The 21834-nt window shown below is 46.4% G+C and overlaps 3 protein-coding genes across 9 annotated transcripts; 2 read left to right on the top strand and 1 right to left on the bottom strand.

Annotated features, from left to right (window-relative positions):
* Positions 1 to 1115: 1115 nt before the first annotated feature.
* On the bottom strand, positions 1116 to 11588 carry znf384b (zinc finger protein 384 b). 3 transcript variants are annotated; one of them, XM_023794152.2, is made up of 11 exons: positions 11273 to 11588; positions 10177 to 10244; positions 9474 to 9732; positions 8722 to 8844; positions 7174 to 7343; positions 6434 to 6510; positions 5554 to 5778; positions 3665 to 3832; positions 3483 to 3561; positions 3202 to 3360; positions 1116 to 2827 (listed from the first exon to the last, which is right to left on the bottom strand). In XM_023794152.2, the coding sequence occupies exons 1-11, from the start codon at positions 11586 to 11588 to the stop codon at positions 2435 to 2437; spliced, it is 2037 nt and encodes a 678-aa protein (XP_023649920.2). In that variant the 3' UTR covers positions 1116 to 2434. The 3 variants fall into 3 exon arrangements, with proteins under 3 accessions (XP_023649920.2, XP_023649921.1, XP_023649922.2); XM_023794153.2 differs by lacking the exon at positions 11273 to 11588 and adding an exon at positions 10515 to 11146; XM_023794154.2 differs by lacking the exon at positions 5554 to 5778.
* LOC111834634 (uncharacterized) lies at positions 11582 to 18229 on the top strand. Of its 3 annotated transcripts, none has more exons than XM_023794157.2 (13): positions 11582 to 11722; positions 13133 to 13248; positions 13772 to 13917; positions 14100 to 14223; positions 14313 to 14434; positions 14950 to 15036; positions 15148 to 15237; positions 15339 to 15427; positions 15530 to 15761; positions 16625 to 16747; positions 16882 to 17047; positions 17788 to 17870; positions 17959 to 18229. In XM_023794157.2, exons 2-13 carry the CDS (start codon positions 13235 to 13237, stop codon positions 18045 to 18047), a joined length of 1365 nt encoding a protein of 454 aa, XP_023649925.2. In that variant the 5' UTR covers positions 11582 to 11722; positions 13133 to 13234; the 3' UTR covers positions 18048 to 18229. The 3 variants fall into 3 exon arrangements, with proteins under 3 accessions (XP_023649925.2, XP_023649923.2, XP_023649924.2); XM_023794155.2 differs by lacking the exon at positions 11582 to 11722 and adding an exon at positions 11935 to 12316; XM_023794156.2 differs by lacking the exon at positions 11582 to 11722 and adding an exon at positions 11935 to 12154.
* Positions 18230 to 18365: 136 nt separating this feature from the next.
* Positions 18366 to 21346, top strand: pianp (PILR alpha associated neural protein). Of its 3 annotated transcripts, XM_023794164.2 has the most exons (6): positions 18366 to 18655; positions 18965 to 19052; positions 19185 to 19591; positions 19701 to 19779; positions 20396 to 20539; positions 20776 to 21346. In XM_023794164.2, the coding sequence occupies exons 2-6, from the start codon at positions 19042 to 19044 to the stop codon at positions 20795 to 20797; spliced, it is 663 nt and encodes a 220-aa protein (XP_023649932.1). In that variant the 5' UTR covers positions 18366 to 18655; positions 18965 to 19041; the 3' UTR covers positions 20798 to 21346. The 3 variants fall into 3 exon arrangements, with proteins under 3 accessions (XP_023649932.1, XP_023649931.1, XP_023649930.1); XM_023794163.2 differs by having other exon boundaries at positions 18366 to 19084; positions 20396 to 20557; XM_023794162.2 differs by having other exon boundaries at positions 18366 to 19084.
* The last annotated feature ends 488 nt before the right edge of the window (positions 21347 to 21834 follow it).

Consider the following 21834-nt stretch of genomic DNA (forward strand, 5'->3'; position numbering starts at 1 on the left):
GGTATAGTCTGCAGCGTGACAGACATGTATTTGAACTGCTAGCGAAGCTCGGGAGTGCAGTTGGGGTGCTGGTTTGCTTGATAGTCTGGTCATGTAGTGTAGTATTTTACCGTGCCGTATGTAACGAGAAACGAGTTCTGCATTGAAAGCAATTCTTTTTCTAGGTTTTAGTTCACTCGATACTGGATACTAGTCTTTTAACACTGGAGGACCATGAGGCTGTATATTCTACTCCCATCTATGTTAGCATCTCTGAACAACTGTCAGATTCATCAAATCTGTAAATGACAACATGTTGCTGGTCTTATCTCAGAAGACAGAGTGGATCTCCGTACTGTTAGCAAGTGGACAGAACTGTCATTTGGTGTATCCCAATTAGTGTGGAGTAAAAGTCTGGGGTTCACCCTGAAAGGGATGCTACTCCATACTATGACAAGTACCCCCATGTACAACCATGCACTATGGGTACTTCAGACCTGCGTTTATCAACCCAGAACTCAGTGGCCCCCAGACAGTTCATATTTCTGTTCCCTCCATAGGAACGGGATCAGAACCCAAGCCTGGGGATGGACAATACCACTGATTGTCTTTTTGATCTGGTTCGATCCAAAACCCTTTCCCTAGTCAATTGTGTCAGGGACCCTGGACATTTTCCCCATTCTCCTCCAGTATGGGTGGTCCTGCTCCCTATAAGGATAAACATTTAAATTACCCATGTAAAAAATATTTAATTGTTAACAGTTTCTCAAAATTAAACATTCAGATCAAAATATCTACTGAGCTACCAAGCCACACACATTATATAACATAAAAATCGATGTACATGATGTGACAGGGACATGCTTACAAATGATGCCATAAAAGCTGCAGTGACTATAACTGTCAGACACACGAGGAGCCCCTGTGGAGCCTTCAGACATCGCCGCCGCTCTGCCAGACAGTGTCCTTGAAATCATTGTGGCCACAGGGGAGTTCAAACTTTCATTTTCTTTTTGAAAGAAACAAATGGTGTTTTAAAGGTCATATAATTAGATAGGTTTCAGACTACAGACGACCTCCTTAAAACTGAAACAAAAGACAGGAAAAAAAAGCAAAAAAATAAAAACAAACCTAGGTCGGTATCCATCTGTCTTTTATTGGTTTGTAAGGGGAAACAGTCAATTCAGATGCATCGGCTACACAGTATGGAGCATCGACATCATTATAACTGTAGTTCATTTCAGCAGACATAGTGAGCAATAATAATAGTAAGAATAATAATTTTGAAAACCATGTTATTTTTGACGCATAATGAAATACTACAAGGATTACACATAACAAGCACCAGCCAATCGAAACCATTCTCAAACATAACCATGGGCTAAATGTAGACTCTGTAACTGGTTGATGGCAGGATACATGTATTAGGATTTTTTTTTACGTGTGAATCTTTTTAACACACTAATATACAGGGTTTCCCCACAGTGCTCCGTCAGCACGGCGATCTGCACCATATGGGCAAGTCTGGGATAGTAAACAGTGCAACATTTAAAGAAACAAGGTGAAACTGAAGGGTCCTGTTGGCGGAATGTGCAGTTTACATTTTGTTACTGGTTTAAAATAACTCAACCAACTACCCCTCCCACAAGGGAAACCCTGATTTATTATATATATACATATATATATATATACATATACATATATATATATATATAACTTCTTTCTAATATATTTTTTATTTCCTAGAAGCATAACCTTCCCTTATCATTTTTTTGCCAGCTTATCTTACATTTTACAGTAACAGTTCAGACTATTTTTATCAAGAATAATTATAGAAACAATAAGCTACAGCTATCTGTATGAAAGTATAAAAACAGACTTTCACAGAGTGCTTGGCAACTGTTGTTATGAATACTATTGATATTCCATAGTTTTTATAGCCACCTTTGCCGATGTAGGTTTCCCAGGGAAGAGTGGAAAGATATAAAATATCCAAAAAAAAAAATTAACTTTACAAATCTCTCATCTTCATTTATTCCTTGTTCATCATTCATTCTCTTCTCAGTCGCTCACTTGGCTCACTCACTTCCTTCCACTTCCAAACTATCCCGATATAACAAGGAAAAACATTAAAATTAAACTAAGAACAATTAAAAAAAAAATGAAAAACTGATTAAAAAAAAAAGAACAAAAATGTAGGTCCCTCTCTCTCACAGCCTTTTGCTTGATGGTGCTCATCCTTCCACATCTATACTCCTCCATCACTGTCATTCTTCTCATGATTCTCCTTTCACTGCAAGGTGTGTGTGTGTGTGTGGGGGGGTGGTATGTCCAAACCCCCAAGACGCACCCGTCTTATCCTCTTCGTCAGTCTTTATTCCTATAAACACCACGCTCACAGTGGCACTCTCTGTACAGTTTGCGCATTCCTCCACGCCATTCCCCACCACTAGCTCTATGAGTTGAGGTGTTCCACCTGGATGGTTGAGGTTGAGACAGTCAGGCAGAGGTCCTTGTGGGCCGTCAGTTCAGCCACGCTCACTGGCTTGTACTGGATGTCCCCAGCTGACACTGTCTTGTACTGGTGGAGGTCAAAGGGGCAGGGCACGGCATCCGCCTGTGGGTAACTGCTGGGGGCGTGGTGGTTGCCTTGGTTCTGAGCCTGGCCACCCCCAGCCCCAGTGTTGGATCCCACTACTACTGCTCCACTCTCTCCTCGTTCCCCCCGGCTCTGCCCCCCACCCCCACCGCCTTGGGGCTGCTGCTGCGACTGCTGAGCAGAGACAACAGCAGCCGCGCTCAGGGGGTCAGGGTTGTGCTTCCTCATGTGTTTCATTAGGTACGTCTCCTGCGGGGGGGAGGAGTGAAGCTTACTGATCAGGCAAGCAGACGCAGCACAACATTCATACCGCAAGAGATGCAGCAAAAGTGATGAGATAAACACTGTGAACATCCACCCCTCAATCTATCTGTAACCTCTTACCCTGCATTGTACAATTAAACAATTCACAAGCAATTTCTAGAAATGACACAGAATTTGTCTGCAGAGGCATAGAAATATAGAACGAGGTACACATTCTGATTTAAAGCAAATCAATGCATTGGTACTGGGACATCCCATTCAGGGCGTTGCCTGTACTGGCTAAGTGGTGATGGATGGATGGATGGATGAGTTAGTGTTAGCTGGGAGAGGGGCCCGGTGCCGTTGCCACGGGAGCGTACCGAAGTGTACGTGCGGTTGCACAGGCCACAGGAGAACAGCTTGGCGTGCTTGACTGTGTGGGTGGACAGGTGCACCTCCAGGCTGGCTGAGTCCGTGTAGCCCCGGTTGCAGTTGTGACATTTAAACGGCTTGTCCTTGTTGTGCTGCCGCCGGTGGGACTGGGCATGCAAAGGGAAGAAGAGGGTCATGCAGAGCCCAGGGAGACACTGCATAACTCTGTCTCTGTAAAGAGTGTCACGGCTGGGTGCCCAGGCTCTACTCTGATGAGTAGGTGCGTTACCTGCAGGTTGGACAGCTGTGTGAAGGCTTTGTCGCATCCCGGGTGCACGCATTTATAAGGCCTGTCTCCAGTGTGGATCCTGCAAAGAGACAGACGTGATTGCCTGTACCCGTTCCCTCCCCCCCAAAATATATACCCAGGGAAACGCCCACCTCCCCAGGTGTTCCCAGAACTGGCTTCACCTGTTGTGTTGCTGCAGGTGACTGAGCTGCCTGAATGATTTCTGGCAGAAGGAGCAGGTGTAGGGCTTCACCCCGGTGTGGATGCGGATGTGCTGCGCCAGGTAGCTGGAGTTGGCGAAGGACTTGGAGCAATGCGGGCATTTGTGTGGTTTGGCCTCTGTATGGTTTCTGACCAGGAGGGAGAAATACGGAAGGTAAGAGGAGGGGGATAAGGGCTACTCGCCCAGGTTGGATCAAACCAACCAACATCTGGAGGTGAGTGGGCAGGCGGCAGAAGGTCCCTACAACATGGGACACCAACACACAGCCAGTTCGATCACCCTCAGCCCTCTCTTCCTCCCAGTGGGGCCTGAGACACTAGCTAATGCAGCACACATAAAGCTACGTGCAAAGTCATCTACAGACAGCTGCTCATTCTCTGAGAAGTATAAAACACTGAAATGCACACAAAGGGGGCAGGAAAGAGAGAATGTTAATACAAAATGTCAAAATTAAACAACAGGTGGGAAAAAACACATGTTTATTACTTAGCAGAATGATAAATGGCGAGAATTCCTATCGCTGGTTGTTTGGAGGGGACCAGGGTGACTGAGAAGCACAGGAGAGTAGAGGGAGGTCGGGAATGTGGGGAATGAGGGGAAGTGGCAGATGGGGGGGGGGGCTAAAGCAGCAAGGAAGCAGGAACGAGATGCTGGCAGTGCCACTCAGTCGCACCCCCAACCCACCCATTCACACACACCCCCCTCAGCCTGTGTGCCCGCTGCTGTGTGTCATCATGTTAATGTGCGAGGGAAGGAGGGAGGTAGAGCAGTGGACATGAATGGGAGTGGGAACACACAACGGCAGGCAGCAGACATATGGAAGGAGAGCCACAGAGAGGCTGCAGAGATGAACAAGCATGAGAGTGGCCATGCACTGAGCACCCAGATGAGCCCACCCGTCCTCAGCACGACCCAAAGGGCAGCTCCCTGTAGCCTTATTTCCACCTGTTATAGATGGGTCTTCGTAGGCCGTTTAGCCAGGATGACAGGCTCCCTCTAGGCTGCTAAAGCTTCACGTGGCCAGGCTCCCCCAGACCGGTCACATGACCAAACGCATACGCCACCCTAGGGCTGGGCAATATCATATCGATATTACATCGCACATGCGCAATAATCACCAGGGCTTCAGATGACAAAGCATTTGGCCGGACGCCAGCTTTTCAGTGCTATGTGGACATTTATTTACGCTCATAATTTGGTAAGAAGATTAGTAGTATGGCTTAAATATTAGTGAGATGTGTTTTGAGATACCCAAAAATTAGTAATCAGTATAAACTTTATGTTTCTTAAATTCGATTAACGGAGCACACCACATAATACTGTTTTGGAATACTACAGTTTGGTATACTAAGTCGCGGTGAAGAAGAGCAGCCACGATATCTTTTAAAAGATCTTGTGGATAAACAAGGTAAAAAGACGTCGGCGGTGTGGTGGTACTTTTTGCAGTTCAAAGTCTGACACATTTATTAAACATAAGGATATGCCGTATTTATACTAATAATGACTTCTGGACATCATACAAAGCCTTATTAATATTTTAGCCATACTACTAAACTGCTTAACAAATTGTGGGCGTAAATAAATGTCCATATAGCACCGAAAAGCTGGTGCTTGGCCAAATGTTGCGGCTGTCATCTGAAGCCCTAGTGATTATTGCACATGCGCAATGCAATATCGATATGATATCGCCCAGCCCTATGCCACCCCTAACCCACCCGTGTGACGGAAGCCCCACACACAGAGCCCCTCCCCCCACACCAGTCCATCCACAGGGGGCACGCCTCTGCACACACAGGCCAGGCCACACCCACACCCCAGCAGGCAGCGCGCCCGGGGGAGCTGCAGTACCGTGTGTGCTGCTGTAAGTGACTGAGCTGCCTGAACGATTTCTGGCAGAAGGAGCAGGTGTAGGGCTTGGCCCCGCTGTGGATGCGGATGTGCTGCGCCAGGTAGCTGGAGTTGGCGAAGGACTTGGAGCAATGCGGGCATTTGTGCGGTTTGGCCTCTGTGTGCGACTTGGCGTGGATCTGCATGTCTGACTTACTGAAGAAGGTCACTGCACACATCCGGCACCTAAAGGCGGAGAGACACAGAGACAGGAAGGCAGAGACGGGGGGTTGGGGGTGTGGAGAGAGAAAGGGGGGACAGCCGAAGTGCAGGAGGAGGAAGGCAGCAGAGGATGGAGAGGAGAAGCGGGATGGCAGACGGGCAACAAAACAGAAGCAAAACAACAAACCCAAAAACAGGTTGGAACATAACACAATGAAGCAGGGAGGGGCGACAGAACAGAAAGGAGAGAGACAGGGATGGAGAGGAGGGAGAAAGCCAGAGCGCTTGGTATTTGCAGGAGATGCAGTGGAGGGTGGGGGAGAGACAGTTCACTATGGTGACAGTGAGGGGGCTGGGGGGTGGGACAGTGCAGGCGTGTTGTCCAGCATGTGTGGCAAGCGCATGTGGCGGTGAGACGAGGACAGCGTGCATGCTCCAGCGCTCGGTCGCTAACGTGTGCGGGGGCCTGCCTGTGGCTGCAACGCGTGCTCGCTCCCGCATGCACTGCGACGCTGCTGTGCTCTGAGGCCATGCACCTTAACGACAGGGGTGCGAGCTCTACGCGTGCAGAGCGCTGCACTAGTACCAGCTCCGCTAGCAATCTGCAGGCTGCTGCCCCCCTACTCTAGGGAGACGCTACGCAAGGACATGACACTATCTGATCCTTCTGCCCTCCTACCTGTAAGACTTGCTGCTGTCTTTGCCGCCATGGTCGTCCTCATCATTCGAAAGGTCATATGGGTCAGCGGTGTGGTGCTGCAAAAACACATGCCCAGTCAAAAAGGGGAGGACTTCTCTTCATTCATTTTAATGTTGCATTATCCATCCACCCACCACTGCTTTTAGTATAGCCTATCCACTGCAGGACGTTTGGAGCAGGTCAGCAGAACAGGATGCCAGTCCATCCTGGCCTGAACACTAAGGGCAATTTAGGCATATTCATTCAAATCATTTTTGGACCGTAGGAGGAATCTAACACAAAATGAGGCAGAACCTGCAAATTCCACAGATCTGGGACAGGAATCGAACCCACAACCCCAGAGGCTACCATGAATGGACATGCTCATATCCAGCAGTTTGAGGGTCTGAATCCTATAGTCAGCAGAGTAAACATATCACTGTTGGGCCCTTGAGTAAAGCCCTTAAGCCAAGCTGCTCCAGGGCTGCTGCATGCTGGCTGACCCTGCACTCTGACCCCAAGCTTTCCTCACTTGTGCACTGCTTTGGGCAAAGGCATCTGCCCTGTGAAAGTAGCAAATTACCCAATAACCGAGCACAACTGTTGTGAATGGCAGGTAAACATAGTCATTGTACCTGCGCCTTGACTGGCCCAACCCAGTCACCTGACACAGTTTCATCAATGGAGCTGAATCTCTAGCAAATTACACTGCTCGTACAAAGCAAATGTGGCTCATTTACCTGCCCCCCTGCTGCCAGGTGTGCCAAGATGAGCGCGTCACTTCCTGCGGAGAGGGGGTGGCCGCCTGGGGTGGGGCCAGCACGAGACAGCTCCGTCTTCTTCTTCCGGCCCCGTTTAGAGGGTGTCGGCATGACGACAGCTGGGGAAATGCCGATGTCGTCTTTTTTATCTGGTGGGAAAACAGGAATGGATGTGTCAGGATAACTGAGGGAAGCAAATCTGGATAATCAGTAATCCAGGCTGTGTGATGATGCTGTCATACACGGTGCAAGAGAGCTCCCGTCGGCATAGTATCCCATGCTCATCCCTTTCAGAGACCCTAACAGTGCTAATACCGCAAGAGGATACCGTCCAGGCTAATGCTAGGACGGTACGGTCAAGGGCATGAGCCAGGGGTGCAGCCCACGGTTAAAATGTACTGTGCATGTATGCATATTACTGTGTTGATTAATGGTTAATAGCTGTCTGGTTTTAAAATTGTCCTGTTGCAGTTTGCATTTAGCGTGTCTCAATGCATTACATAACTCCTGTGCCTATAGGGATACAATTTTAAAAACTAGCTAATTAACCTATTTGCATTGCGGGTGACTGGGTGAAGTGAGTAAGTGTTAAATCATTGCAACGATGCATCACAACACCCGCATGTCTTCCTGTGGGTATCCGCTGCCATTCAGTAAACACACACCTCATGGAATTAATTCAACTCCCACTGAACTCATTTTAGAAATTAGAACAACAACTGTCAGTTCTTGAGGAACATTCCCGACTGAGAGACAGTCTTGGATGACACTTCAAGTAAGTTCTGAAGTGAGCAGACTCTGCAGAAAAAGATCTTGGTATACAGGATCCATAATTAGTAAAAGATCAACAGAAAAACTGAACAGAATTGCTATTGGATCATTTGTTGGTGCACTCAGGATTGCTGTTAATGTAAGGTTATTATTGGTGCTAACAGCGGTTTAGCTTAATTTTGCTATTAGGACACACATTCAGCCCAGCAAGGCCATCAGTACAGTGCCGGTTACACCATTACTCAACTGACTGCATAGCTGCAGTGATGCATTTGCAGCTGCATTGCTGGGACCTTCCACAGCAGAGCCATTGCTTGAAGCAAAGAGGAACCAAACTTTGCAGTTCAGTAAAATTACATCATTAGAATAAAAACACTGAAAAAAAATACTGAACATTTTCCTACAAAGCTATTAAATATTTTTCCACGTTATAAAAATTATTAAACATATTGCTGGTTCTCTAATGCTAATTGGATGCAGTTATGTTAAAAAAAAATAGAATTATTGCATTTCTGTAGCAAGGGAAACAATTTTGTCATGCTTTGGGATATGAGCAAATAATAAATGAAGGAACAACACTAAGAATCGTCTTCAAAGTTTGCCTTTAAAAAAGCTTCTTGTTAAATTGCTTGTTATGAAATCCATCAGGGGATTAAAAAAAACAGTCAGTGCAATTATCATCTTCACACAAAAAAGCCCATCAGGCAGCTTGCGAGGTAGTTTGGGTGCTTACTACGGTGCATTGGGGCTGCTTACCTGTACTCGGGGCATGTAGCGTTGACACTATCATGGTTGTCGTAGGATGTCCGGAGACAAAGGACTGCGATGAGGATGGAGGGGAGACCAGCGTACCTTGGGGAGTGGTGATTACCAGCCCAGCTGTAAGGTGAGAGATGAGCAGGGTCATGTGACTGGCACATGGATAAACACTGATAGGAGTTCCAAACCCTGTCCCTGCTACACAGGCTCTCATTATATCCAAGCACTACATACTTTTTTAAGTAGTTATGCACCTAACCAACTGTATAAATGTTTTGAAACTTTTATTGACAGAAGGATGGATGCAGTAAAATATCCTGAAAGGATTTTTTTGTTCATTTGAAGATAATTGGAAGACTTGAACATGTATCAGGTCTGGGAAGCTCACACTTATCCATCATATTTCCATTACAGTGGAATTAATTCAAAGTTTGCAAAAAATGCTAAAACACGAACTGTCGAACATTTCTTTTTTACATATTTAAACAACAATGTATTGTACAAATTATTATTTTTTTTATCTGTAACCCTGACCAGGATAAGATATTATAGGATGGGTGGATGGATGGATGATTTTCTTTTTTGGCAAAAACTGGAAAATATTTGAGGTGTTGTTTTTCAATATCCTAGACGCCTAAATATAGATGATAAAAAAATACTAGATCTCAAAGATGCTGAGTGAGATGGGAGAATGGGAAACCACTGGGAAGAGACAATGGTGAGCATCACCCCTGGAGACCAGGGCGTACCTGCCGCCATGATACCGGAAGAGGGCATTGGCAACACGGTGATGTTCTGGGTGGTATGCGGAGGGTGGAGGTGGCCACTGACTGCCAGTGAGGTGCCACCTCCTCCCTCCTGCTTAGGTGTCCGCCCTGCTGTGTCCATAGTGACTGAGCCTGGCACAGTGAGCACAGTGGTGGGGTAGTGGGAGGGGTGAGGGAAAGAGGGGTTCTTGTCAGGGCCCAGCTGCTCTTTCATCTTGTTCAGAAACATGGCGTTTTCGATCTGGTGGAGGGGGGAAGAGAAGTGAGTTCAAAGAAGTCAAAGACAATAAAAAATAAAACAAAACAGAGACGGCAATGACCCAAGACTGCCAGGACTGAGGAAGAAAATGTAAAAATGATTTATGCGATGAACCTTAACAGTTCTTTATCTCTAAAAAGTGTAATTGATTAAATCAATATTGATTAGTTTAATGTCAATATGTAACTCTCGTCCTCCAGACCAATAGGACATGTTGAATTTTGCAGCATTTTAGCTCTTAATTGTTTTTTTTTGTTTTTTTAAATGAATAATTTGGATAATGGATGACTTCTCCTTCAGGTTCAAGTGACAGGGTAATTAAACTTGATTCCAAAACCTGCAGGACACGAAGGTGCTGACCTCATATTTTCTACCTTATTTTGGTTTATAGTGGCTAATTAATTTCAGTATGAATGATAACCTTACCTGTCCTTGCACTGTTGGAACTGGAGACCAGAAGTACGAGGAGTTAAAATGGGAATCTTCCATCATTCCTACAATCATCAGTAACAACAAAATATTATTAAATGTGACATTAACTTAGCCGTTCTCAACAACCCAAGCTTAAAGCAAATAGAAAAGAGGCAAAGAAATCTTTTTTTTTACAGCAAAAAAGAAAAATACGGTCTGGTGGACTTACTTCCTAGACCACCGTGCATATAGTTAAGATCAAACATACTCCAAACGTTACATGAATGTGCATACATCTAGTACATCACCGAAAGCATTTCCCTAATAAATTCCCCTAAGAGTTGAGCAATTACTTCTTTCCGCTGGGGTTGGCGCCGTACGGGACACAACTTACGCTGAATTGTTCTCTATTAATTATAAAGCACTGCTAGCTGATGTATGAATTGTTTGCCTCAATAAAATATTATTATTATTAAATGTATCGATGCAGTTTCCACTTTCTGAAGATCTGCACGATAGAAAATTAGCATGCGCTAATATTTTGCTAACTGTAATGCAGACAATTGACTGCGATTAGATGCTTGGTAATTAATAAAGTGTACCGAATAATAGTTAGCTCGAAATTAGCTCGGTAATATATATTTTCCACATAAAATAGGGGGGAATTGCATGTTCGAAGTTTTTGTGAATCGGAAGCGCCGAACAACTGTCAAATATATGTTCCACGCAGGAAGACAGAATTAAAATAAGTATTTTTAAAATTTGTTTACAAGTGAACATTGCCAAAGAAAGAAGGATTTTCATCATAGCTAGACAGCTCTTTAGCTAGCTACAAACGAGTATTTAGTCTGAAAGAGGTGTGCCTTGAAAACATTATCTATGTCTCCCTCGCTCTCTCGTTCTTCGTCGCTGTGAAAATAAAAAAAAAAATCGAGGATTAAAAAAAAAAGAAGAAGAGGGGAGAAAAAAACTGTCAACGCCGAAGCCCCAGCGCGAGGCAGCCTCACGCAGACTTCCGGCTGTCGAGACAGCGAGGAGAAGCGGCTCGCACGACTCGCTAAAAATTAACAGACAATAATTAACAATCAAGAAGGAAATTGGAGATAATTACCGGTACTGGCGACTCTTTTCCCCTCCCCGGGACTCCCTCGGGCCGGGACAGTTCGGAAACTCAGTCCAAATCCACCCGAACCCACAAATTCGCCGAGTTTTTTTTTCCTCTTTCGGTTTTTTTCTATTTTTTTCCTCCTTGCTGGGCTGCCCAACTCATTTGCGCCACACTTCCGGCGAATACGGTCAAGAAAAAAAACAAAGGCAGCTCCGATACTGCATATGTAACTTCCGGGGAGTAAGGTCTCCGCGAAGAAGGACGCTGCATTATAAAGGGGAAGAAGAGGGGGGATAAAGTATTTCTTGCAAGAACACATTGCCTTACGTTTTAGGTTACCAGTGTTTCACATGTGTTATATATCGTTAGATTGTGCTTTGTGTCCTATTTTTGGAAAAATCTGACCTCGAACAGTGGAATTTCGTCATTTTAAGGAGGGTCTTTAGGTTTGTGGTACGTGTAGTGGCATATTACCTAGTACATCGTGATTTCTATAAATTATCCTGTTTTTGGCAAAATAATTTGTAGCAACTAGACAGAGCGCAATTAAATCATATGCAGAGGAAAAAGGTGATTCTTTGGAAATATTATACACATGTTGGTTAACGTTATCGCCAGTCCCCATATTTCACAACCATTTTCAATGTAAACGCGCCGTTACGTCGTCTATCGAACGCAGAAAATGGAGCGATTTCCGGTACAGGAGGTCAAATTGGTAACTTATACTTCCGGCCTGTGGGCGTTATTATTGTCAATAATGACACGTCCCGGGAAGTGTGTTCAGACAGCAGAGGAGCAAAATGCAACGATAAACCAGCAATCGCTGAATCTTGCTGAATGACTTCATGCATCAAAGAAACATGATACGATCAGCTCCGCAGAAAGGTACCGACTGGGACACAGGGAAAGTTGATTCCTTGCAGACAGAATAAATAGTAAGAAAATAGAGGTAGCACGATGGGGGAAGTGAGGAAACTGCACAAGAAGTTAAGGCAAATTGAGAATCTGGAGATTAAACCATTCCTCACTCAAGAGGAAAGAGAGAAGGTACACAAAAACCTTGCACAGTTGCATTTTATTGTGTGCGTTTGAAACCCTTATGACGATGTTGTATGTTGATACGAAATTGGTGTTTGTTTTACGGAGAATGTATTAAAATCGTTAGTCATAATAAATAATACTGTATCTCTTTTATATAAATTAACTAAACAAGTTCACGCATTTTTCTGACACGTTATGAAAATCAGATCCGGTGATTTTATTTGAAATAGTAGTGTTTTCCATAAATTGTAACAACAAAGACGCTTTGATGCTGATATATATTGACTGCATGTGGCTTTATTAGGACACCTGGCAGAATAAGAGCCACTTATTTAAACCACATCATAATATCTACATGCATTTTGATGCCAGTGAAAGTTCAGCTGGCTATCGCTACCCTGAGATCTGGTATTTCCTAAATTCCCTCCTTCACCTGGATATGCAGTTAAGACTTGGGTGGATGGATAACGGTTCTGATTGAGTGCATTTTAAAATGGCTCAAAAGTCAAATTATTCTACATATATTTCAAAGTTTGAGGTTTGAATGAACAACATTTGTACAAAGGTTGGTGTGCTTCTGAAAAGTGAATTGTAAGGAATCATACTGTTGCCCTGCCCTTCAGAGCAGTAGCTACATAGAAAGAGTTTCACTCACAAAATTGCTCCCGGTGGTGTCTGTTATTGTGTTACATTATTATGACCTTAATCATCATTGCCGTACTAAACTGATTATAGAGCCACGTGTTACAAAGTAGTAGCAACAGTTACAGTGGGTGTATTGGAATTAATATTTGCTCTCCCTCCTCTTGCCCCCCCTCCCAGATCTCAAGGAAGGTGGAGCTTCGTTCCAGATTGGCTGAGTTGCTGCTGCAGCTTTCTGCCCCCCAGCAAGGCCAAGGAACTGTGGGAGATGAGAAGGAAAGAATGAAAAGACAAGTGTAAGAGAGTGAGATCACAATAGGAAAGCAGGGCCATAAAGAAGTACAGAAACAGATTTAATATTCAGCATATGGGCAATACTAGCAAAGCATTCAGCCACACGTCTTTTAAAATGTCTGTTTTGCGTGGAGAGATCTGGAGAGACACTGAGACAGATTACCACAAAAGGCTTTCAATCAGTGTATTGTCATTTAAGGAGCTAAATTCAGTGTTGCCTAATCACAACACAAATTACTGAAAGTGATAGTTATTGCTGAGTATGTGCCATGCTCTTTGTCTCGGGAGGAATGACAAAGCGGGGTGATGCGTCTTGCAGGATCTTGATACTTCTTTTGTTCAATAAAATATACAAGGCACAGTTGATGTGTCTGGCATGAATGCTAATGCTGAGGAGAGGAATATGAACCAAAAGAAGTGGCTGGGTGTCACTCGGCAGTCCCTCACGGTGTTGTTAGCACTGGAAAGGCGAGCAACTGTTCAGTGCATAACATCCTTCTCCTGTGTGTATTTCTCTGTGCGTAGCGAGGACAGCTTGGAGGTCGTCGTGTCACAGAGCCCCCCTGCCAAAGTACCAAGGGAATCGAGTGATAGAGTTCCTAGTCAGAGGCGAGAAGTGGCGCCAGGGTACCCTGCCGAGTCCCAAACAGGCACTAGTGAACCTCAAGAAGGTAACACGCTTCTAACATACTGCTCTTATTTATTTTCAGTAGAGAGATTATTTGAGTAAAATGTCATCACCAAAAACCACCAGAACTGCCTCCTGCAGAAACCCAAACTTAGTAACCAAATAGTATTGATTAAGTACAATCAGCATATTATTTTCTATTTTAACTCATTCTTTTTGTTCCAGACCCTAAACACGATTGTCTCAGGGCATCCTGGGAAGGGGCGAGGTTTCGGTTACGGTTGCTGGAGGGTCACAGCGACATCGTCACCTGTGTCGTTGCCGTGGATAACCTGGTGATCTCTGGCAGGTACCCAGTGATTTGCCGTCTCTTAGTGATCAAGATGGAACTGTGCCTTTTTGGTAACTTTCCACGTGTTCTCTTTCTCTCTGACTCAGCCGTGACACAACAGTAAAGGTGTGGCATGTCCCCACAGCAAGCGAGCAGCGGAACCTTGGGGGGCACAGTGGGGGCATCACTGGTCTTTTGGCACCCCTCCCTGAATACTGCAGGAGGCTAGGTAACAAACAATCACAGTACCTGTACTCAGACTGCGTCTTACAGTCGAGTTTAACTTCCAGCTGAAATCAGGTTTGGAAGTAGGTTCTGGAAGCCAACACCCGTGTTGGGCCTGACTCATCACGGTGGGGGATGATGGGTCTCTGGTGATTCATACTGTACCATAAGCGGAGCTGTATTTCCCACCTGCGGCCCACCGTGTGCCAGTAGTTTACGGCACATTTGTAACCTGAAGGCTGCTGCCTCAGGTCTCGCATTCGGACATGTCCTGATTGGTCAGCTGCTGGTGCAGAGTCGGTCATGTGTCAGGTCTCGAGGGTCACGTGTGTAACGACACATTACCATGATGACACACATGTCTTGGAACTTTAGGTCTCAACATGGGTAATAACAGAAACAGGGACAAAGGACTTGATTGATTATGTGAATTTGGAGTAGCATGATGAGTGATGCCCTCTCCACTCACTCACTTTCTCCCCTCTCTCTCTCTCTCTCTACCCCCCCCCCCCCCCCCAGCAAAATCTTTGTCACTAAATGAGAGAGAGCAGTTTGTGCTCAGTGGTTCTGTGGACTGCACCATCAAAATCTGGGCCCTCAGTTCTGGTAGGTTCTCTGCCAAAGGCCTCCAGCGAAATGTGTTCCATTTGGGTCACGCCAGTATCATGTCAGTTTGGTGAGCAGACAATCATTACAAGTCCTGATTTTTATTTTTAGGCTGCTGTGTCAAGTCCATCTACACGTTCAATGCCATTTCTGCTCTGTGTTTTGTCCCCGACGGAGAAGGACTCATTGTCACAGGATCAGGTGGGTGTGGGGAGGAGGGGGATGTGTGAGTATGTAAGCACCCCTTTCTGGTATGCTCTCTCTCACTGTGTGCTAATGCTGTGAAATCTCTCGATTCCTAGATGGTGGCAAGGTGGAGGTTTGGAGCTGGGACACCATGGAAAATTGTCAGTCGATCAAGGCGCACGAGGACAGCGTGACCTCGCTGCAGGCAGGTTTCCATGTGCCGCCGAGCTCATAGCCTTTCAGATTTAGAATTTAGGCTGCCCTAGTGGCGCCGAGAATCATGGCCGTATTCTGAATTCCTCCACAGTCCCACGGTCCTCTGCTCTTCAGTGGCTCGGCCGAAGGGGGCGTGTCCGTGTGGGAGGCACAGTGCTCCAGGGCCGCCCCATTGCGGATGCTGCATCAGTGGAGCTCCGCCGTGACTGGTTGCGGTCGTCAGAACGGGGCCACGGTCAGTCAGCTGACCCTGAGTCCCCGTGGAGACCGCGTGTTCCTTGCCAACGGGAGAGCCAGCTTGAAGATTCTAAACTGGAGGACAGGTTGGGGGTGGTGCTGTTTTAATAACTGGTAACATACCGACCCTGCTAAGTGTCAGCAGAATAATTCTGCCAATTTTTAGTTCTCCACTGACTCCAAAGCCTTAAAACATCGATGAAATAAGACCCGATCCTCCAGATGAGTAGGTCGACACATACTTACAGCCCTGTTCTTAAGAATTGCACAAAGAAATCTAAAAAGACTGAGAGAATGTTAGTAATGTCTTGTTCAGGGAGTGATGAGCAAGTGTTAAGCCACATTGCTGGGATCCCAGGAATGGTGACTAAGTGAGTTTTCTGTCCCTGTCAAAGGAACTTTGCAGCTCTCACGGCTGTGCTCGGCTCGCCCAGCATGGGTGGGGGCGGCTCTCAGCAAGCGTCAGAGGAGTGGGGGTGCCGTGGCCTCTGACTGACTGTCCTGCGCTGAGGTGTTCAGCGGCACATAAAGGATGTGGCATGGGGAGGTGGGGGTGGGGATCAGTGTCGTTCTGTGTCGGGCAGATTGATACAGAGAGGAGGAGGGCGGTGAGGAGGACTGGGAGGGATGCGGACCGGGTGCAGCCCTGGGAGGCGGGATCAAGACAGCTTGATGAGAAGGGACTCTGAGGGAGAGGTTGGGGAGGAGCCATATGTAACGACGGAGAATCTCAGGAGGGTTTGGATTTGCCCAGAATGGCGGCAGCACACTTTTCGGCCGCTTTTTAGACCAGCTGGCAGAGGTGGTTAAAGGAAGAGGATACAGGGAGGTCAGTGTAGGCAGAACCATCTCATATTATATGCTATAAGCAGGTCTGGGGCAAGGAAACGCATGAACCCGCCTAACTGTCCCTTGATATTGTCCCTTTGCTGTTTGTCTGTCCCCACAGGCTCAGTGTCCAAAGTGGCAAATCACAGCAGCGTCGCTGGGGTGACGGACTGTGTCAGTCAGACAGGGGGAGTCCTGATTGGCTCCTGCTTTGATCTTGCAACTGGAGAGAGTACCCTCAACTGTTAGTGTGATAACTTATGACTTAAACATTGACTACAATTTAATCGCTATCCATTAACTGTAACCATTTTAGTGATTACAAGCCTCATGTGCTCTGTTGAATATATGCAGTAAGATTCTGCCTTTTTCTTTCAGTATTTTCCCTTCCTCTGTGCAAGTACCTGGTGTCACTGACGTGTCCGGAATATCCCAGAATCCTGTGCTTCACAGGATGGTTAACTGCAAGCGGGTGTCACCGCTGGGTTACGGGAGGTCGTGCCCTGACAGTCTGGGAGCAGCTTCCAGCCAATGGCAAGCAGAGGTGACGTATCTCCCCCCAAAACACAACTATTTGCCGCCCGTCCATCCATCCATCCTAAACCTGCTTACTCTGCTCAGGGTCATAGTGGGGAGGGGTGCTGGATCCCATCCCAGGCAACAGGGGCACAATGATAGTTACAGGGTGCACACACACACACATACAAATAGTATGTCCATGTGTTCATATCTTTATGGGGACTCTCATTTCTATGGGCTTAACCCTAACGTTAACTCTGATGACACTAAGCCCTACCCAGCCCTATCGTTAACCACAAGTAACCAAACAAAATACAAGACTTTTGGCATCTTTGTTGTTTGATTACATTAACACATTTTAATACAATTGAGGTTCCCATAAGGTAAAAACATGTTTTTATGAAACATTTTTGGGGAAATCTGGTCCCCACAATGTAATAACTATGCATGCACAGGCACACACACACACACTGAATTAGCCTAACTGCATGTCTTTTAATTGCAGGAGAAACTTGTATGACATTGAGAAAACAGTTAATTTTTATCTTAGTAATTTTAAATATTTTGTTTTGCACTGAGGATATAATTTAGATATCTGTAAGTTTGTAAGTATAATCATTCTTTAATACATACTGGATGTTGCTAAAGCTTTCAGGCATTTCATAATACAAAGCAATTTAGTGTGATTAACATTTGGTATTTCCCATGGATACTCACTTAAGCAATGCTGTCTGAAGTGAGCTCCGTGTTTTGTCAATTTAACAGAGGTGACGTCACCGCAAAGCGAAACTCACAGCTGGAAGCCTCTCTGGAGGAGTCTGGTACAGACACAGAGGAAGATAGTGATGGTAAGACAGACTCATGCTCTGCCTCCCACACTACAGACCTCTCTAATTACCCGTGCAGTAAAATGAGTGACACACCTCTTCCTGGCAGGTGAAAGTGAGGTAGACTACGTTTCCCACGATGCACCTGCAACCGGCCAGGAGCCCAGCTCTTCATGGGTCCGCTGTGTTCTTCAGTGACAGGACGATCGATCACGGTGCTGCCTGGCTGAAAATACGGTGCATCTGAGTGGCGCAAAGATGGAGAGAGAAACCAGTGTGACAGATCGAGGGAGGGGAGAGGTGCAGAGAGACCAAATTACCCGTTTTTGCATATGCAAATGTTGTTCTTGCAAGTCTGAAATAAATCTGCCAAATTTTGACCTTCTGCCTTGGCTGTTTATTATTCGTATCATGCCTGTCTATAAATATCTGTTCATTCATCTCTTTCACCTCCGTGCGGTTCAGCCTTTCAGCGAGGTAAATTAATGTATATTGATCATCTCACCCACTCTTCTGTTCTGCTAAAAATAATTTAATTGTCCTTCACCCCTCCCCCAAATTAGAATATTAATAAGCTCTTCTTAGCTTCTCGCTATTTCTGTCTTCGAATCCATTCCGTTCTTTCCTTCCTTCTCTGTCCATCTAATTGAACCTGTTAAAAAGCATAATTAGCATTTAAATCTCACCCACACTGTCTCCCTCACTCTCTCTCCCTTGGTCTCTACATGTCTCTGTCGCTAAGGCAACCAATGCTTTTTCCCTCTCTCTCTGCCTCTTTCCCTCACTCCCTCCTTTTGCACTGAGAGGTAGGCATGTTCCCTGATCTCATTCTGTGTGTGTGTGTGTGTGTGTGTGTGTGTGTATGTGTGTGTGTGGGGGGTATACGCCCCTCTTCACGTGTGAGGAAATCTAAAAAGACATAAGCCTGCCTGATGCCTGGTGTGTGTTTCCCACGGTAATCATTTAATTTCCAGATGTGATCACGGGTGCATGTGCGTTCACTTCGCTGTAATTTCCAAGTGAGTTCGTCCTGTGCCGTGCTTCGAGCTCTTGCGCGCAAATTTCTTTACTATAGCAAGACTCTGTTTATGTTTTTGAAATCTGTCATCGTCCAGAAAGCCCTGGCGCCCTCCCTCTGTCTCGTTTAAGGAAGATGATTAGTGAAGCAGCGGTTCTGTAAGCAGCCGAAGCAATGGAGAGATGGTAAGACGGCGTGAGAGAGACTCGAAAGACTGGCAAGTTGAAGGAGCTGTTGGACTTAGTGTGGTGTCGGTTCTGGGTGGCATGTGTGTGTGTGCACTTCAAATTATTAACCCTTCTCTTCCTCCATCTCAGCTCCAGCTCTCCTGTTACACGTCTGGCCGCCCTCTGTTGCCTCCTGGTCGCGTCGACACGCCATGTGTCGTGTGAGGGGGGTGAGAGGAAGGAGGAAAAGAGAGAAGGCGACGCGGAGCAGATGGAGGAGATGCAGATAGGCCCGTTCTCGCCTCATCTGTCCATCACCAGTCAAGCCACACCCACGCCACTCTGGGCGGTCATCTGGGGACCGACCCACACCTTTGAGGATGAGACACCACATTACCCCTCAGCCCAGGAGACAAGCGGCCATCGGCCGGCGACAGAGGCTTGGGAGCTGCATCAGAGCCCACCGACCACACAAACGCAGCAGCTCCTACAGGGCGAGAGGGAGGATGTGGGGCACGAGGAGGGACAGGGGGAGCTGGGCAGTGGGGTGGAGGAAGGTAGGTCAGCAGGCTGGGTGGCCCCAGTGAGACCTTCCCCTGGAAATTACCCCTCTGATGCTTTATGGCTTTTGAGTCATTTTTGTTCGTTTCTGTTACTCTCTTGCAGTTGATCCACAGTTTTACGTCACTGTGACCATCTCCTCGCTCTTAATTCTGACTGCGGTCATCATAACTGCAAAACTCTGGTAAGAACTCGACATTCTACCAGTTGGGAGCCACAGTCTCTGTATCGACACTGTATCAGACTTTACTCAGATGCAGAGAGCGTTATGGCCTAGGCTTTGGCTGTGCCTAAGCAAACACCATTTGTCTGTCGCTGCACAGACCCTCTGTATTAAGCAGCTTGCCAGTCTGTCAATGTTTATGCAATTACCCTCTCGTTGTATCAGCACTGAAAATACAGCCTGCACTCTGTGTAGCTTCATAGCAAGCGCAGTGCACCTAGCGCTGACCTTCTGCGACACACCACCTGCCCTCGATTGTTTGAGATGTACATCTTTGGCTGAACAGCATTTCACGGGTCATTCACAAGCATGGCATCAAGCTGTTGCACATTTTAGTAGTATGTAAATGTTTATACATGTTATTCTAAATGTTATAAATAACTGTAGATTGCCATGATACTCTATGAAAGGCTGTACATTTGAGCTCGTGATATGGTGCCTTTCCGGAAAAGTACTTTCCTAAGTGATACATGGCTTATGGGAGTGTTATTTAACAGGGTCTCCGTATCCGTGTACCGTATTGTACCGTACCCTTCCTGGCAGAGTTACATGGTACGCTTTTCTGTCATCTCCCCAGCTACGACCGCAGCTGCTCGCAGACCCCTCCCCCACTGTCCCGGGGGGTGGCGCCCCCGCTTTCGCTGGCCCTCCCGCGATCCCTCACTCCCGAGGACAGCAGGCAGACACTGCACAGCATCCCATCCTTTGGTGACAGGGAGAGGTGAGAGACTGACAGCCGGTGAGTGCGGCACTTTTTCCAGCGGCACCTCCAGCTCCGTGACTCGTAAAGCAGCACGTTCCGGTTCGCCTTGAGGAGCAGAAACATCGCACTCGCAAACCTGGAGAACAGCTCTCTGTCACCCATCGAGAAAGTTCTTAGATCTCTGTAATAACTGCGAGGCATTTCCAGGTATTAAATCAAACGATGCAATTTCATTTCCTTCTCTTCTCCTCCAGGATTCCCGTGGTGAACCTCTGAACGCAACTGTTGATCCTATTTCTACTGGACACAAGACGTTCAAGGTGTGACTTTTTCAGCCGTGAAATGAAATTTCAGATATCTAGCCCTTTATACCCCCCATGAGACCCATGTGTGTAGCCTCTCCCCTCACCCCCGTTTCACGTGGTTCTGTTGTGCGCCATGTTGTAGCTTCACTGTTAGGATATGCTGTTGTGTATACCAGTGTAGCTCGTTGAATCTACAAAAAATTCAGCTGACTCCCGATCGCGCAGGGCGAAACCGCCAACCTCTCAGACAGAGACATCGTTTACCTCTAGTAATGCATTATTCAGTAGCGGCCCCCTGTGCCGTACCGTGGGATACTCTGTAGCAGTATGAGATGTACCCACAATCCCCAGAGAGTAATCTACAGCTAAAGGGTTTTGACAATTATAACCAGTTAATCAATCCGAGTGTAAGTGTTGCCGTGGTATCCAGTGCAACCTGTGTCATATGGCGTGCCGTGAATGCTGGGAAGGCGCGGTAAGATGGCCAAGGAGACAATAAAATCCAGTCTGTGTTTTAAGACTCACGTTGTGCCTGGCATTTATTTTCGCGCCGAGGTGGGAACCCACACGAGCAAGACGCAAAACACGCAAGGAGTTCATGGCACCCATCTGCTCCGAGGAGAAGCTGTGAAGCAGCAAGTGAATCACGCTGGCTGGAATTACCGCCTCCCTGCACCACATACGAAGGCAGCGAGGACAGAAAATCAGCTTCTTTCCATGTAACCCCCCTCACCATCCAATTGGGAGCAAGAGGACTAAATTGCTAGCATTATCACTGGGAAAGAGGTAGTTAGACATGGACAGGATGGGCTCGACAAAGAAAATGAAGAGGGAGGTAACAGCTAATTGATGCTGGGGGAGAGCTTTTTATGGAGAGGTGCTGATCAAACCACATATTGTTGGTGAGGAAGCGATTATTCACTGACTTAACAATTGTGATTTTAATCCTAGATACAGGCCACTTAATTACTGGCCCCAAATCAAACAGGTGCGCTTGCTGGCCAAGGT

Source organism: Paramormyrops kingsleyae, chromosome 9, assembly GCF_048594095.1.
Source record: "Paramormyrops kingsleyae isolate MSU_618 chromosome 9, PKINGS_0.4, whole genome shotgun sequence".
NCBI lineage: Eukaryota > Metazoa > Chordata > Actinopteri > Osteoglossiformes > Mormyridae > Paramormyrops > Paramormyrops kingsleyae.